This window comes from Triticum urartu, chromosome 5A (assembly GCF_056163025.1).
Source record: "Triticum urartu cultivar PI428250 chromosome 5A, HENAU_Tu73, whole genome shotgun sequence".
Lineage (NCBI taxonomy): Eukaryota > Viridiplantae > Streptophyta > Magnoliopsida > Poales > Poaceae > Triticum > Triticum urartu.
Genome location: NC_141877.1, coordinates 594,684,810 through 594,700,956, shown reverse-complemented (window position 1 = coordinate 594,700,956; position 16,147 = coordinate 594,684,810). Strand labels below are relative to the sequence as shown.

General features: G+C 46.1%; 4 protein-coding genes across 4 annotated transcripts; 1 reads left to right on the top strand and 3 right to left on the bottom strand.

The window, feature by feature from the left end:
- Positions 1-4,655: 4,655 nt before the first annotated feature.
- On the top strand, positions 4,656-5,433 carry LOC125507440 (zinc finger A20 and AN1 domain-containing stress-associated protein 7-like). The gene has a single exon (XM_048672018.2). The coding sequence runs from the start codon at positions 4,738-4,740 to the stop codon at positions 5,227-5,229; it is 492 nt and encodes a 163-aa protein (XP_048527975.2). The 5' UTR covers positions 4,656-4,737; the 3' UTR covers positions 5,230-5,433.
- A 1,007-nt stretch (positions 5,434-6,440) lies between these two features.
- Positions 6,441-8,061, bottom strand: LOC125506100 (peroxidase 2-like). The gene is made up of 2 exons (XM_048670975.2): positions 7,752-8,061; positions 6,441-7,407 (listed from the first exon to the last, which is right to left on the bottom strand). The coding sequence occupies exons 1-2, from the start codon at positions 7,968-7,970 to the stop codon at positions 6,631-6,633; spliced, it is 996 nt and encodes a 331-aa protein (XP_048526932.2). The 5' UTR covers positions 7,971-8,061; the 3' UTR covers positions 6,441-6,630.
- Positions 8,062-11,786: 3,725 nt separating this feature from the next.
- Positions 11,787-12,530, bottom strand: LOC125506099 (mavicyanin-like). The gene is made up of 2 exons (XM_048670973.2): positions 12,296-12,530; positions 11,787-12,190 (listed from the first exon to the last, which is right to left on the bottom strand). Exons 1-2 carry the CDS (start codon positions 12,465-12,467, stop codon positions 11,889-11,891), a joined length of 474 nt encoding a protein of 157 aa, XP_048526930.1. The 5' UTR covers positions 12,468-12,530; the 3' UTR covers positions 11,787-11,888.
- Positions 12,531-15,234: 2,704 nt separating this feature from the next.
- LOC125506098 (blue copper protein 1a-like) lies at positions 15,235-16,147 on the bottom strand. Its single transcript, XM_048670972.2, has 2 exons — positions 15,905-16,147; positions 15,235-15,765 (listed from the first exon to the last, which is right to left on the bottom strand). Exons 1-2 carry the CDS (start codon positions 16,080-16,082, stop codon positions 15,446-15,448), a joined length of 498 nt encoding a protein of 165 aa, XP_048526929.2. The 5' UTR covers positions 16,083-16,147; the 3' UTR covers positions 15,235-15,445.

Below are 16,147 nucleotides of genomic sequence, written 5' to 3'. Positions count from 1 at the left end.
CGGATTCCGACAAATGGCTGGAAGCCATGATATCCGAGATAGGATCCATGTATGAAAACGAAGTATGGACTTTGACTGACTTGCCCGATGATCGGCGAGCCATAGAAAATAAATGGATCTTTAAGAAGAAGACAGACGCGGATGGTAATGTGACCATCTATAAAGCTCGTCTTGTCGCTAAGGGTTATCGACAAGTTCAAGGAGTTGACTACGATGAGACTTTCTCACCCGTAGCGAAGCTGAAGTCCGTCCGAATCATGTTAGCAATTGCCGCATTCTATGATTGTGAGATATGGCAAATGAACGTCAAAACGGCATTCCTTAATGGTTTCCTTAAGGAAGAATTGTATATGATGCAGCCAGAAGGTTTTGTCGATCCTAAGAATGCTGACAAGGTGTGCAAGCTCCAACGCTCGATTTATGGGCTGGTGCAAGCATCTCGGAGTTGGAACATTCGCTTTGATGAGATGATCAAAGCGTTTGGGTTTATGCAGACTTATGGAGAAGCCTGCATTTACAAGAAAGTGAGTGCGAGCTCTGTAGCATTTCTCATATTGTATGTGGATGACATACTGTTGATGGGAAATGATATAGAATTCTTGGAAAGCATAAAGGCCTATTTGAACAAGTGTTTTTCAATGGACCTTGGAGAAGCTGCTTATATATTAGGCATCAAGATCTATAGAGATAGATTGAGATGCCTCATTGGTCTTTCACAGAGTACGTACCTTGACAAGATATTGAAAAAGTTCAAAATGGATCAGTCAAAGAAGGGGTTCTTGCCTGTATTGCAAGGTACGAGATTGAGCATGGCTCAATGCCCAACCACGGCAGAAGATAGAGAAAAGATGAGTGTCGTCCCCTATGCCTCGGCCATAGGGTCTATCATGTATGCTATGTTGTGTATCAGACCTGATGTAAACCTTGCCGTAAGTTTGGTAGGAAGGTACCAAAGTAATCCCGGCATGGAACACTGGACAGCGGTCAAGAATATCCTGAAGTACCTGAAAAGGACCAAGGAAATGTTTCTCAGATATGGAGGTGACGAAGAGCTCGTCGTAAAGGATTGCGTCGATGCTAGCTTCGACACAGATCTGGATGACTCTAAGTCACAAACCGGATACGTGTACATTTTGAATGGTGGGGCAGTAAGCTGGTGCAGTTGCAAGCAAAGCATTGTGGTGGGATCTACATGTGAAGCGGAGTACATGGCAGCCTCGGAGGCAGCACACGAAGCAGTCTGGGTGAAGGAGTTCATTACCGACCTAGGAGTCATACCCAATGCGTCAGGGCCGATGACTCTTTTCTGTGACAACACTGGAGCTATTGCCCTTGCCAAGGAGCCCAGGTTTCACAGGAAGACCAGGCATATCAAGCGTCGCTTCAACTCCATTCGTGAAAGTGTTCAAAATGGAGACATAGAAATTTGTAAAGTACATACGGACCTGAATGTAGCAGATCCGTTGACTAAACCTCTCCCTAGAGCAAAACATGATCAACACCAGAATTCCATGGGTGTTCGATTCATCACAATGTAACTAGATGATTGACTCTAGCGCAAGTGGGAGACTGTTGGAAATATGCCATAGAGGCAATAATAAAATGATTATTATATTTCCTTGTTCATGATAATTTTCTATTATTCATGCTATAATTGTATTATCCGGAAATCGTAATACATGTGTGAATACATAGACCACAATGTGTCCCTAGTGAGCCTCTAGTTGACTAGCTCGTTGATCAACAGATAGTCATGATTTCCTGGCTATGGACATGGGGATGTCATTGATAACGGGATCACATCATTAGGAGAATGATGTGATGGACAAGACCCAATCCTAAGCTTAGCTCAAAGATCGTGTAGTTCGTTTGCTGTAGCTTTTCGGAATGTCAAGTATCATTTCCTTAGACCATGAGATTGTGCAACTCCCGGATACCGTAGGAGTGCTTTGGGTGTGCCAAACGTCACAACGTAACTGGGTGACTATAAAGATACATTACAGGTGTCTCCGAAAGTGTCTGTTGGGTTGGCACGAATCGAGACTGGGATTTGTCACTCCATATGATGGAGAGGTATCTCTGGCCCACTCGGTAATGCATCATCATAATGAGCTCAATGTGATCAAGTGGTTGATCACGGGATCATGCATTACGGTACGAGTAAAGTGACTTGCTGGTAACGAGACTGAACAAGGTATTGGGATACCGACGATCGAGTCTCGGGCAAGTAACGTACCGATTGACAAAGGGAATTGTATATGGGGTTGCTTGAATCCTCGACATCGTGGTTCATACGATGAGATCATCGAGGAGCATGTGGGAGCCAACATGGGTATCCAGATCCCGTTGTTGGTTATTGACGGAGAGTCGTCTCGGTCATGTCTGCTTGTCTCCCGAACCCGTAGGGTCTACACACTTAAGGTTCGGTGACGCTAGGGTTGTAGAGATATGAGTATGCAGTAATCCGAAAGTCGTTCGGAGTCCCGGATTAGATCCTGGACGTCACGAGGAGTTCCGGAATGGTCCAGAGGTGAAGAATTATATATAGGAAGTGTAGTTTCGGCCATCGGGAAAGATTCGGGGTCACCGGTATTGTACCGGGACCACCGGATGGGTCCTGGGGGTCCACCGGGTGGGGCCACCCATCCCGGAGGGCCCCGTGGGCTGAAGTGGGGAGGGAACCAGCCCCTAGTGGGCTGGTGCGCCCCCCTCTTGGGCTCCCCCTGCGCCTAGGGTTGGAAACCCTAGGGTGGGGGGGCGCCTCCACTTGCCTTGGGGGGCAAGCCTCCCCTTGGCCGACGCCCCCCAAGGAGATACCATCTCCTAGGGTTGGCGCCCCCCAGGGGGCCTATATAAAGGGGGGGGGAGGGAGGGCAGCCGGACCTGAAGTCTTGGCGCCTCCCTCTCCCCTGCTACACCTCTCCCTCTCGCAGAAGCTCGGCGAAGCCCTGCTGCGATCATTGCTGCTTCCACCACCACACCGTCGTGCTGCTGGATCTTCATCAACCTCTCCTTCCCCCTTGCTGGATCAAGAAGGAGGAGACGTCATCCGCTCCGTACGTGTATTGAACGCGGAGGTGCCGTCCGTTCGGCACTTGGTCATCGGTGATTTGGATCACGGCGAGTACGACTCCATCATCCCCGTTATCTTGAACGCTTCCGCTCGCGATCTACAAGGGTATGTAGATGCACTATCCTCTCGTTGCTAGTTGACTCCATAGATTGATCTTGGTGAAACGTAGAAATTTTTTTTGTTTTCTGCAACGTTCCCCAACACTTTCGCAGTCTTGCAGCGCAGAACCACCACGCGTTGTTCTCCCCCGTCATGAGGGAGTGCTAAAGGATCGTCGCGAGGAGCTCGTGGTCCAAATAAACCGGCACGAGCAGGCCTAATGGGCGGACAACACGTCCCCACGACCACCCTCCCCCTTGCCCGTTGCCGCTCACGGCGTGCGGCCCGCGACTAAGATTCGGGTGTCCGAGCCGGCGTGGCCACTAGGACCCATCGGTCGCCCGGGGTAACCTTCCGGAGCAGGTAGAGAAGGCGGAAATGGATGCGGCGGGGCGATGGACGGGAAGGTATGCGGCTTCATAGACGAGACCGACCATTCTTGTTGTCCGCACTACGTCGCCGGGTGGCAGGGAACTACACAAAGCCTGAGCTTCCGCCGTCGCCAAGGCCAAGCCGCATGACGAGCTCCTCCACGTCATTTGGCTCCGCATTGCGCCACAGCGACTACTAGCCGTCGTCGACTCCATGACCGGAAGTTGCATTGATGCCGTTGTAAAAAGGGGAGTGGACGAGATGAGGAGGAGACAAAAAGAAGTGGAGTGGAGCGAGTTGTTTGGCTGCCGTTTAGGATTCGTCCATGTGAGGATTAATGTGAGGTCCGAGTGGGCCAGCAACAAGGGCCTGTTCGACATGACAGATGCACTCGGGCACGTCCGAGCCTCACCATACCCACTCCATATGTTGGTTGGGTTTGAAGGGTGCCGATTAACGCAGACGTGTGTGTGCGGTTTAAGAAGTCCGACTGAGTCATGGTTTTGTGAGGGAGCACTGGCCGAAACGTTTGTCCATTCTTTTAACATAGTACAGACGTGTGCATTCATATATATGCGCATACACTCATCTCTATAAATACACACTCACACCCTACCCTTATGAGCACCTTCGAGAGACTGAGTTGGCATTTCATCTTGAGATTGACGAAGTCACCAAAGATAGTTCACGGGAACATCTCCTTTTACTGAACGCGCATCGCCGCAAATCCCAAAATAAATTCAGGAACAAATGCAAGCACCAAGACTTGAAGTCGCATGGGTTAGGATCCACCTAACCATCCAACAACATGAACATCCGTCCATTGGAAGAGCTTGTCTGCATATGGTTTTACACATAGTTTCAGAACAGCGACGTAGAACGACCGCCGCTAGCTCGTCTTACCTTTTGCGTGTAACACACGCTCGGTTTTCCGTTTAGCAGTGTTGACACCGCAAGCCGGACGTGTTCGTTGGCCGTCTTGGGCACAGATGCGGATGCCACTCCTACTAGGAGGCTGTTTGGTTGGTACCTGACCGACGCGCGTTCGTCTTCGAGCCACCGTTATAAGGTTCCACCCCCACGCACAACCAAACGCAACCAAACAGCCTCGCCCCCTCCCACCAAGATCACGCAGGTCCCGGCGCCCCAATACAGACCGGCGGGAGTCTTCGAGGACTACGTACGTAGCGGCGATGGACGCATCGGCGACGACGCAGAAGCGCAAGTGCCCCGACAAGGAGGAGACGGCCGGCATGTGCGCCAACGGCTGCGGCTTCTTCGGCGCCGCCGCCACGGGCAACATGTGCTCCAAGTGCTACCTGGACCACGTCGTCATCGGCACCGCTAACACCGTGGCCGCCTCGACGGGGCCTCCGGCGAAGAAGGCCAAGATGATCGTCGCCGTCCCGTCCTCTGATGGTGCGGCCGCCTCCTCCACCGCCGCCGCGGCTGATTCCTCCGCGAGCTCCGTGAAGCAGCCGCCGGTGGCGGCGAACCGGTGCGCGACGTGCCGCAAGAAGGTGGGGCTGCTGGGGTTCCGATGCCGTTGCGAGGGCACCTTCTGCAGCGTGCACCGCTACTCGGAGAAGCACGACTGTGGATTCGACTACAAGACCGCCGGCCAGGAGCAGATCGCCAAGCACAATCCGGTCGTGGTTGCGGACAAGATCACCCGAAGGATCTGACGCCAGCAACAAACCAGCAGATCAACGGCCAACCGATAAAGCAGTAGTCATGGCGGCCTCGAGGATATAGATCGATCGATCTTCTTTGTATTTTCTTGGAACGTGTAAATCTTAGTTTGGACTTCGGAGATTGTACTGTGAACAAATGTGGTTAATTCATGAATTGATCAACAAGAGAATTTAGTTCATATGTTGGTTAACTGTGACCGTATGTACAAATAAACTGAGTATAATTACTTTGGTACCAAATGTGATATACATCTGAAATCTAAAATGGCCAATCTATTGCATGTGGGTCATTGCGGTGAAGACTAATCCATGTCAATATTTGACCTGCTGAGGTGAACGAGGGACCCACCTATCAGGCACTAATTTTCTTTCCCCTTTTTCTTCTGTCCTTCCTCGTCTCTTCCCTACGCCGGCCGCTCCAGAGGCGGGCGCTTGAGCGCGTATTTTTTTGCCGGGGAGAAAGGGAGGTGACGCCGGGAGGGCCCGCCGGCGACGGCCGTGCCACGCGCACATCCGCCCTTTCGTACGTTCCCGCGTTGCACGGAACCAGGTCCTCAGACAGTTTATTATATTCTATACTAGTAGTTCCCCATTAGCCACCTTAACTGTCAGAGGCTGTTTGGGTTGTTGTGGTTCAGTCTGAATTCTGGACAATAAGGCAAACATCCATAAAGCTGTGTGTGCTTTCCGAGTCCAACAGTTTCAGCACCACTTGATTTGGGGCTCTTAATCGGATTTTTATTTTATTCTTGCCTTCTTAGATGATCTGCACACGACAGACCCTTGACTGGCTGAAGCTGTTCTTCCACTGCTTCCTGTACTGCAATAGCATCCAATACAAAATCAGGAAAAATGCCACTCTCCTCGTTTGCACTGCAATTACATGTGTTTGCACTGTGTCTTGTCCTTGCTTAGCACATACATGACCAGGTGCAATTTTTTTACCCAGACTGAAGCAAAGACCATTAGTGCGTCTGTACTCCTTCAATTGTTTAGCTCTCCGCAATTCCCCTGAATTTGCATGTTGCTTGCCATCAAATATACCATCTGAATTGTTTAGCCCCCATTTATCATGTCGATTCTAGCTGGCGTCCGACTCACTCGCCATGTAGGACCGATGATGGCCCAACCTGTTAGTATATATGGGGTAAAATAAGTAAAATGATAAGAAAAGTAGAGGTGTCTTCAGGAAGCCAAAGTAATTTTGTGAAATCGGAATGTTGTTAACAAAAGCAACTCGTACATAGCTAATTTCTGGTTCGAAAATGAAGTACACATGTAACTATAATGAAACCAAAATAACAAGGATTAGACCAACTAAGTCCTCCAGTTGTAGCTGCCCAAGTGCGCACTTAATTATGTTTAATCATCATGCATGCAGCTCCAACGATTCTAGCTCGCGTTGTTGGTGGCGAAGCAGAACTTCCTGACTTCGCCCGGGTCGGTCCCGGTAAGCACCTCGATGCTTCCCATCTTCACCATAGCCCCCGCGAACCTGGCCATCCACGCGATGGGGTTAGCAGCATTGTCGGCTACCATGGCCGCCGTCTTGTTGCCGGTTGTCGGTGTCTGGTCCATCAACGTCTGGTCCGACGTGAATAACACCTGCCCAGAGGCCACGTTATGGTAGAACTGGTTGCTCAGCTTGTTCGGGTCTGTCACGCGGTTGTTGCTCACGGAGATGAATCCCCCGCCGTTCCTTGGTGGCGGGCACACCTTCTTGAGCGCCGCAGCGAAGGTGGCGTTCATAGTGGGGTCGACGGTGGGGTACAACCGTGGGGTGACAAAGTTACAGTGTGTGAGGCCGAAGGAGTGCGCGCCGGAGAGCACCACCAAGTCCTCGGCGTTGAGGCCTTTGGCGGCGAAGTTGTCAAGGAGTTCTTGGAGATGAAACGCCGGGGATGGAATGCCTTGGAAGACCTCAGCTGCGACTGACTGGAAGCCGTCGAGGCGGCCGGATGGCATGTGGAAGGTGAAGCCGCCTAATGCGGCGACGGAGTCGCGCGCGGCAAAGGCCAGGATGTCGGCACAAGAGACGACTTCCGGGCAGACGGCCTCCACGTCGGCCTTGATCTTGTTCATTGCATCGTAGCCGCGCAGAGGGATTGTTGTTTTCTCAGTCTGCGTGTTGTTGGTGGTCTGGTCTAGCAGAATGGAGGCATCGCAACCCTGCAAAAGGTCCTTATAAATACACTTTTCCAGATTTGTACGTATCTATGTATATGTCAGTAAAAGTTCATGGTAATATATAGTACTATGATATGTCCATCTTGACAGTTTTAACCTATTCTTGAATGTTATTACGTAGTTAAAATTAGAAAGTTCAATGCATGCTTTCTAAATAGTTTGATGTGCTACTATTCAAGAAATTCAATAAAGGATATAGGAGTAGTAGTACTGTATGTTTATATAGAATAGAAATGTCACATGTGAAATTCATATAGATTTGCAATGGAACCCCAAGTGTTCCAAAATGTAGCGTGGCATGCATGTGTTTTCATTGAGGTACGTACCCTGACAAAGCAATCGTGGAAGAAGAGGCGAACAAAGGCAGCGCCCATGGTGGGGTCACTGTGGATCATGCCTTGCACGGCGCTCCGCACCGTGTCCTCGGCTTTCGGGCACGACGAGTAGTAGAAGCCGTGCTGCAGCCCGGCGGCCATAGACACAGAGCTCAACGCAGCGGCCATGAGCGCCATGAGCACCGCAACCTTGTTGGATGCGGTCGCCATCTCCTTGTTGTTCACGTACTTCTGTTTGCGTGTGTCTAATGAAAGAGACTTGCAGAGGGAGTGCTTGATGGTGACAATAGTGTGGTTTCGATGAGTATTTATAGATCACGAAGACTATGAGGACGAACACGTACATGCATGACCTTATTAGCTAGTGTGTTCAGCGCATACAAAGAATTCGTCTGAATGATTAGGAGGTTGGTTACCGTACCACACTGGTAGTTGAATTATATGGACGCGTTGACAATGCCACATGATATCATATTATTCCATGGAAGATTAGGAATCGCAAGCATACAGAAAAATATGGATGATTAGTTCGTTACAGCATGTTGACACTCTTTTTTTGGCGTGGGACGGGGACAGCATATTTTGACTCTTGGGCTTGAACTATGTTGGCAGGAGATTAATCCAGCTCCGTTGATGACCTTGTTAACACTCTCACCGGCAGTTAGGGATAACACAATGCGTCTTCTCAATGATTAAAATCTCTCCCTCTCTTTGCCATGCAAATGCTAATCACCCACCGACTAGCACGAAGACAATGAACCGGAGACACGAAGGCAATGAACTCGACATAAAACAGGCACTTGCCGTGGGCATTCTCTCCCGATAATCAAGGCGTCTGTTCGTTGACACGAACGTCAACTTGACTTAAATGGTGGTTAGCAGAGTATGTATCACTATCCTTTATTCGTTTGGGATCGACTCGATTCAACCTCAACCCCAACGTTGGTTGGTGGTCTCCACCACCGCCGCAAATTAAGCTGGCTTTTGTTCGTTGGTCTCCACGAACGTTCATATGCCAGATGAACATGAAGCGCACTAAACATGATTTTGTTCACGATCTATAATTGATTTTGTAACATGCCCTGCTAGCTTGCATGCAGGAGTTGAGTGTGCAATTCTTTCTTTTTTTTGGTTATAGAGAGGAATTGTGCTAACAAGAACCAATTAGTGCACAAGTGGATCTAAAACATAATTTTGTCCATGATCCTTAATTGATTTCATAAGTGCACTCTTGGGTTCCATGGAGGAGTTGACCTGCGGTGTACGTACGTTGTTGCGGTGATATAAATCATTGTGCAGATTTGCGCTAACAAGACCAAATTAATGGATGAGGGGATCTAAAACCTAATTTAGTTCATGATCCTTCATTGATTTTGCAAGTGCGCTCTTGGTTTGCATGGAGGAGTTGACCTGTTGTGCACATTGCTGCCGTGACATAGATTATAGTGCAGAATTGTGCTAGCAAAATCAAATTAATGTATGAGTGGATCTACAACACAATTTGTATCTGTTTACTTTTTGCACCTTTGTTTTTCATTTACATTTTATTTTAATTTTTATCTTCTTTCGATTTTACCTTGTTACTATATTTTTTATAGTTCAATTTTATTTTGTTAGAAAATACTGGAACATTTTATCAATGCACATGAGCACATACATAATCATTCATGATTTGATAAAACCAGGAACTTATTTGTGAATGTATGTTATTTTAATGTAGGGAAAATTTCCCAAATATTAAATGAGTTTTTACATTCAATATACGAACATAATATTTATGTCGTCCATGAACATTTTCACTTTTTGTTATATGATTTTCATGATATAATATGATTTTTACAATAAATAAATCTATTAAACACATTCTATGAAAAAATATAAATAAGTAAAATTACGAAAATTATTGGGCCACACTAGTGGCCGACCCATGTAGGAACCTTTCAGGCTTTTGAACGAGTATATTGGGTCACCTGCAAACACACACAGGGCGTTCCACCTGGGCCGGCCAAATCGCACATACGTAAGGGCATCTTCAACATGTTGTATGTTAATCTTGTTGGTAAAATGTTCATGTCATCAACCAACAAGCTATCATACAACTACTCCAATGGATTGTATGTAAGCTACCCAATAGATGGTGAGAAAATAAATGTGATTGCTCTCTATTTTACCTTGGAGCTTGTGTAAAGGTTGTTGGTTAATCTACATATAACTTTGCTCTCTCTTCACATTTAATACATGCCACATCATCACTATGTCCTAAGTGGCAAATTTACCAACACCTAACTTACAACTGTTGGAGATGCCCTAAGGCGCCTGTAGCGACTCATGTCGTGTAATGTCGCGTTTTTCCATCCTGTAGTTGTACTGTGGCGGTCCGGGTTTTATAAGACAAACTTGTAGTTGGATGGTTAGGTGGACAGTGATATCTCCAGCCCACAAGGGTTCAAGTCCTGATGCTCGCATTTATTCTCTTGAAGATGCTCATGGGGGTAATGAATGCGTGCGTGTGTTTATAGGGATGAGTGTATACGCGTATTATGAGCACATGCGTCTATACTGTGTTCAAAGATGTTCTAAAAAAGCATTGTAGCAGATCAGGTTACTGTAGCAAAACAGTTTGAGTGAAAACATTGTTTTGAATGATGTGAAATCAAAATAAGTGATTTTTTTAGTTGAGTGAAATGAGTGTTTCGTATTGAGTGAAATCAATGATTCAGAATTTATTTAAATCTGTAGATTCAAATGAGTGAAATATGTCAATAAAAGGAGTGAAATTGTTCTTTTTGAAGATGACTGAAATTGTTTATTTGAGAACTGAGTGAAACAAGTCTTCTGAAATGATTGAAAGTGTTTTGAAATGAGTGAAATCGGAGTTTTGAAATGAGCGAAATCAATGTTTTGAATATATTCTACACTCCTGAGTTTTTAAGAAACGAGTGAAATCTGTTTTTTAATAAATAAGTGAAATATGTTTCACTAATTTTAAAAATGGATTACAACATATTCCAATTTGATCCCGTCTTAAAGATCTCGACGTCAGAAATTGAAATATGTAAACAGATTTAAAAATAAATTTTGTTTCATAAGATACCTATGAATGAACATCTCAGAAGAACATAAAGTAGTACTTGATTTTCTATGGATGAAGAGAGATAACCATGTGCGCATGCACCCAATATCTCATGCTCTGACTCGCTGGCATAAAGCTAATACATCTGACACCATTTCTAAGTGTATCTTCTTTTTTTGCCGGGTAAAAACGAGTGTATTACTCAAGAGCGTGGAGCTTCATCCCTCCACAGACTAGGGATGTTAAGTGGACCCGAGCAGAGCCAGACCATAATTTGGTCTTCTGATCACCCAAAGTTAGCTGAAACATGACTAATATTATTTTGCTCTCTGGAAATGTGTGTAACCCTACACTCCCGCTCACCCATCAATCTCTTCACCTTCGAAATGACCATGGCATATTGTGATCGATCCTTGCTCCTAGCATTGATCAACGAGACCGCTTGGAGACTATCGCATTCCAAGACGACTGGAAGTTCCATCCATTGGTGTGCTAGAGCCAGCCATTTCATGCATCCTGCACGCTCTGCATGAAGGGCATCCGGGCACAGCCACAAGGATCTGCAAGCCAAAAAAATGATGTCGCCATTTTGGTCCCACGGCACCATTCCCGTACCTGCTATCCCATCTTCTGGATTGAAAGAGCCATCCACATTCAGCTTCGCCCAGCTCACCGGCAGGGGACTCCAGTTGCAGGTCGGGAATGGGTTATGGAGTACATACCAGTGCGCTCGAAATTTCAGTGCACAGGAATTTTCTAGAGTAATGTCTCCTAGCATTTTTGGTGAGAATCTCGAAGCCAGAATGAACTATAGATACAGGCACGGGAGGTCCCGAGCACGGTAGATTTTCCGCCCCGGATCAACAACAATATTAATGGGCAATTTAATTTATATAGGACGAGTCGAGCAACTAATAAATCGTCATGATACGGGGAACATTACATGAATCCAGCAGTGTGATTGATCACACCGTACGTGCACGATGTGACTAGTAAAGAACAGACACGAACAACGTAGTTGATACAGGGCGCTGGCCGGCAGCGGCAGGTCATCATCACTTGGAAACAAAGGGCCGCCTGGACTTGTGAGGAGTAGACGACGATGGCACCGTCGACCACGGAGCTGGTGCAGGCGCAGGCGAAAGCGCGTCCGCGGCGAGGATGGTGACGTTGAGCTTCAAGCCCATCTGGCAGTGGTTGCCCACGGTGCAGATGAACCACCTCCTCCCCGCGTCGCCGAGGTGGACCTGGTCGGCACCGGACCTCCAGGCGGCGCCGCCCTTGGTGTTCTTGCACGCCTTGAAATCCGGCCCGCTCACCTCCACCACGTTATGGAGGGCCTTGTTGTACTTGAACACTGCAAGCACGCGCGCGCATCTCCGTGAATCAGTAAAGCAGTTCAATCTCGTTTGTGCAGCGAGAACGAAGGGCACATGGTAATGGCTAATGGACGCATGATTACCTAGCGCGTCGCCGACCGTGAACTGCTTGCTCTTGGACCAGGTGGTGTAGTCGAACCCGAGCGTCCACCCACTGCCGTCGCCCACGGGGTGGACAGTGGCTGAGGCGGCGAGCAAGGGGAGGAAGACCATGGCGAATGCCACCGCCACGACAAGCATCTGCTTGGAAGCCATGGAGATCGTCGAGCCCCGAAACTCAAACTACTTCTTCCTATTTACTTACTGCTCTCAGGCTGTACTATGGTGTGATGACTGATGAGAACAAATTAAAGCACACATACATGGTTATATAGAAGTGACAATGATCTTGTACGTGCATGGGAGAAATAGTCAAGACACAGGGTGGAACTAGTAGCCCCTCGTCGGAGTTACCAATGGAGGGGTTGTATTGCATGGTTGACACGGTCCGCATCTTCCTTTGCAGCCCTTCGTCCAAATGTCATCTGAGAGCAGAGGTTTGACACGTTCGCCAGACCCATCAGGACAGGAGCAAGAAACAACGGGTAGTAAAAACAAGATTTCAAATACTAATTTTGCTCTCTTGTATTCAATTGATGAATGAAATTTTCGGAAAGAACAAATATGTACCTCTGTGTTTACACTGGCTCTCTTTAGAAAAGCCTAGCTACAATTACTGGTCGATTTTGTTTCTCTTTGGAGAGCTTGATACGCTCCACGTTACCTCACTACAGCTAAGATGAGGTTGAAATCAAAGAGGTGGAGGCAAGAGGCTAGATTTAGTCTTCCTGCAAATTATGCTAATCTTATCTTAGCGATGCCACATAGAATAATTGCTGAGATGAAAGAAAGAAAAACAAAAAGGGCATGCCTTCTCTTAGCTAAGAGTTGATCGGTTTTTTTTAAATGCCATTATGGCTAAGAGTTGATCTCTTAATAACAAAGATAAGACATTCGTCCAATCATACAAGATGCTTTTTTAAATTCACTTATTTTCTAGTTTAATTGTGATGGTCCTCTAATTTTGTGATCTCCAATCATTAATTGCTAGAGAATGCACAAAAAGATCAGCCATTGTAACAAATCAATGAAAAGATATGCAAGATTTGTGACGAGAAAGGACGCCACTTGGTTGCGCTCGTGCACTCCACCTCTACCAGGGCGCACACGCTATTATTGGAAAAGCTTTTCGGTGTCTCGCAACATTCCAAGTAAGGAAAAAAAGTGGACGCAGATTAACTGAGATCGAGCTCATATGAGCTCAGATGAACAAAAAAATTTAAAATACTCAGAAACTTTTATGGGAAAAATTGATAAATGTTATAAATGCTTGCAAAGTTTTATCATAGAATGACATTCGTGGAAGTCGTGGCAAAAAACAAAACAAAATCAGCATTCCAAAATTAACCTTTTTGGAGCATCAATTTTTTTTGCCACGACTTCCACGAATGCCATTTCATGACGAAACTTTGCAAGCATTGGAAACATTTGTCAAAGTTTTAGAACAAAAACTTTCAGAAAATTTTGCATTTATTTTTTTAAAAATAGATTTTACTATTCACTCCAGCTTATACTCCCTTCATTCCATAATGCAGTGCATATTAATTTTTTAGGAAGTCAAGCATGTCTATGTATGACCATGTTTATTGAAGAAAATGTTGACATCCAAAATTCAAATTTAGTATCACTAGATTCATCATGAAGTGTACTTTTATATTTGATTTATTTACTATTTTATATGTTGGTGGTTTATTTTATAATCTTGGTCAAACATAGACATGTTTGACTTTTGCAAAACTAAATACGCACTACGTTGTGGAACAAAGGGTGTATGAGCTCGAGTTGAGAAGGACACTTTCGCAAAGAAGTGGTTTTTACGTGATCCCTTTCTCACTTGCAGAGACAATCCAAACAACTAGCGTGATACTACCAAGCTCAACTATACATACATATACCGTTTCTTTTGCTGGGGACATACATATATATACCTTTCAAAATAGACGATGTGAACATCATGCAAAACCTATAATGGAATGGAAATTAAAAATCATATTATTTGTTAGTGGCGTGTCCAAACTATAATTCGCCTAGCTACACTGGAGTTCCTCGTCACTAGACATTAACACGTTCCTACGAATATTTTCGAAAGCAACTTACTATGATAAAAAGCAAGTTTTACACTGTAAATCAGTTTTTTCTGTCGCAAACTGATAGGTTGATCATTTTTGACAAATGTGTGTATGGAAAGCAAGATTTTTTAAGTAGATAATCTTTTACACGTTGTTAAAGATATTTTTGTACAATTATCGGAGCTTGGATTAATACTTTTGAAAATAAAATTAGTGTGATGAAAAAGCAAATCTGTAATATGAACTTGAATTTCATCATACTAAATTACTTTTAGACATTTGTATATGCACTAAAAATTCCATGAAAGTAATTTAATGATATGCAAACACACACACATACACACACACACACACACACACACACACACACACACACACACACACACATATATATATATATATATATATATATATATATATATAGAAGAAACTTGAATTTTACCCACAACAATTCGTAACAAATGATAGGTTTGTTGGCTTGTGGTGGAAAAGCATGTTTATATCAAAACTTTATTTTCGTAACACAAGCTTTTATATTCCACAGAAATTGTGAAGGCATCTTTTGGTGGCTATTTTAATGAGATGCAATCAACTATATAGGAAAAACTTGCTTTTAATCTAAACAGTTCTTAACTTATCAGTCCAGTCTAGAAAAGAGCAAAAAATTTAAGTTCGAAACTTTCTTTTGGTGACACGAAGTTGTGTTTCGAAAATATTTGTCGGAATATGTCCTCAGGTGAACTAGTTTCGAAGATCTTATCTGTGAGGAACGCAGCGGTCATTTACTTTTTTGACTTCGACACTCGGGTTAAAGTAATTCAAACTAGAAAAAATTAATATGTTTACATGTCGGTGACATCATCTATCTTGTTCAACACTGATAACTTTACTAAACAAATGAAATTAATCTTTGGCCAAAGAAAAATGCAAGGGCTCAAATTAGAGAACAACAACGAAAATGCTGATACATAACAGGCAGCACGACCACATACACATATACACTAAAAAAACACGACGCGACGCTCTCGGTCGCTCACATATATAGAAGATCGTTGGGGTCGTAGCCTAGAGCACGAGTACGGCCATGGCGAGCGCAGCGACCGCGGCCGCTGCCTCACCGAAGCGCGCCTGCAGCTTGCCAGCAGGGTTGGTCGGGGCTGGCTGGGGACTCGGCGGGGCGGTCTCGAGGATGGTGATCTTGAGCTTCATGCCGTCCTCGCAATGCTGCCCGACGCCGCAGAAGAACCACTTGCGTCCGGCCTTGTCGAGCGTGACCCGGTCCTCTCCGGTGGTCAAGACGACGGCGTTGGCCGGCGGGCTGCACTTGAGGAAGTCCGGCCCGCCCACCTCCACCACGTTGTGGGCGGGGCTGTTGTACTTGAACACTGCAATATATTAACACAAGAGCGCGCGGCGAGCAGTTTAGTTTCCGACGGAACCAAGACAGAGAGCGCGCCGTGTTGTGAAGCATGGCGAGATGGATCCGCGGCGCGTGGTCGGATTAATGGTTGTGTGATTGCTTACCTAGCGTGTCGCCGACGACGAACTGGTTGGTCTCTGCCCAGGCCGTGTAGTTGAAGTTAAGGGTCCAGCCCTTGTCGTCGCCGACCATGTGCTCCGTGGCGACGGCGAGCCCCGGGAGGAAGGCCACTGCGAGGGCGGCCGCGGCGACCACGGCGACGAGCATCTGCTTGGACGCCATCGGTCACTGACTGAGTAAGCAGCAAAACTTGTTGCTAAAGGGGAAGGATCCTGTGATGGGGTGGA

Excerpts from the sequence above, each read along its gene's own strand:
- LOC125507440 (XM_048672018.2), top strand. The coding sequence starts at position 4,738 with ATGGACGCATCGGCGACGACGCAGAAGCGCAAGTGCCCCGACAAGGAG.
- LOC125506100 (XM_048670975.2), bottom strand. The coding sequence starts at position 7,970 with ATGGCGACCGCATCCAACAAGGTTGCGGTGCTCATGGCGCTCATGGCC. Across the intron at positions 7,408-7,751 it reads TCCACGATTGCTTTGTCAGG|GGTTGCGATGCCTCCATTCT; the intron begins GTACGTACCTCA and ends GACCTTTTGCAG.
- LOC125506099 (XM_048670973.2), bottom strand. The coding sequence starts at position 12,467 with ATGGCTTCCAAGCAGATGCTTGTCGTGGCGGTGGCATTCGCCATGGTC. Across the intron at positions 12,191-12,295 it reads CACGGTCGGCGACGCGCTAG|TGTTCAAGTACAACAAGGCC; the intron begins GTAATCATGCGT and ends GCGTGCTTGCAG.
- LOC125506098 (XM_048670972.2), bottom strand. The coding sequence starts at position 16,082 with ATGGCGTCCAAGCAGATGCTCGTCGCCGTGGTCGCCGCGGCCGCCCTC. Across the intron at positions 15,766-15,904 it reads CGTCGTCGGCGACACGCTAG|TGTTCAAGTACAACAGCCCC; the intron begins GTAAGCAATCAC and ends AATATATTGCAG.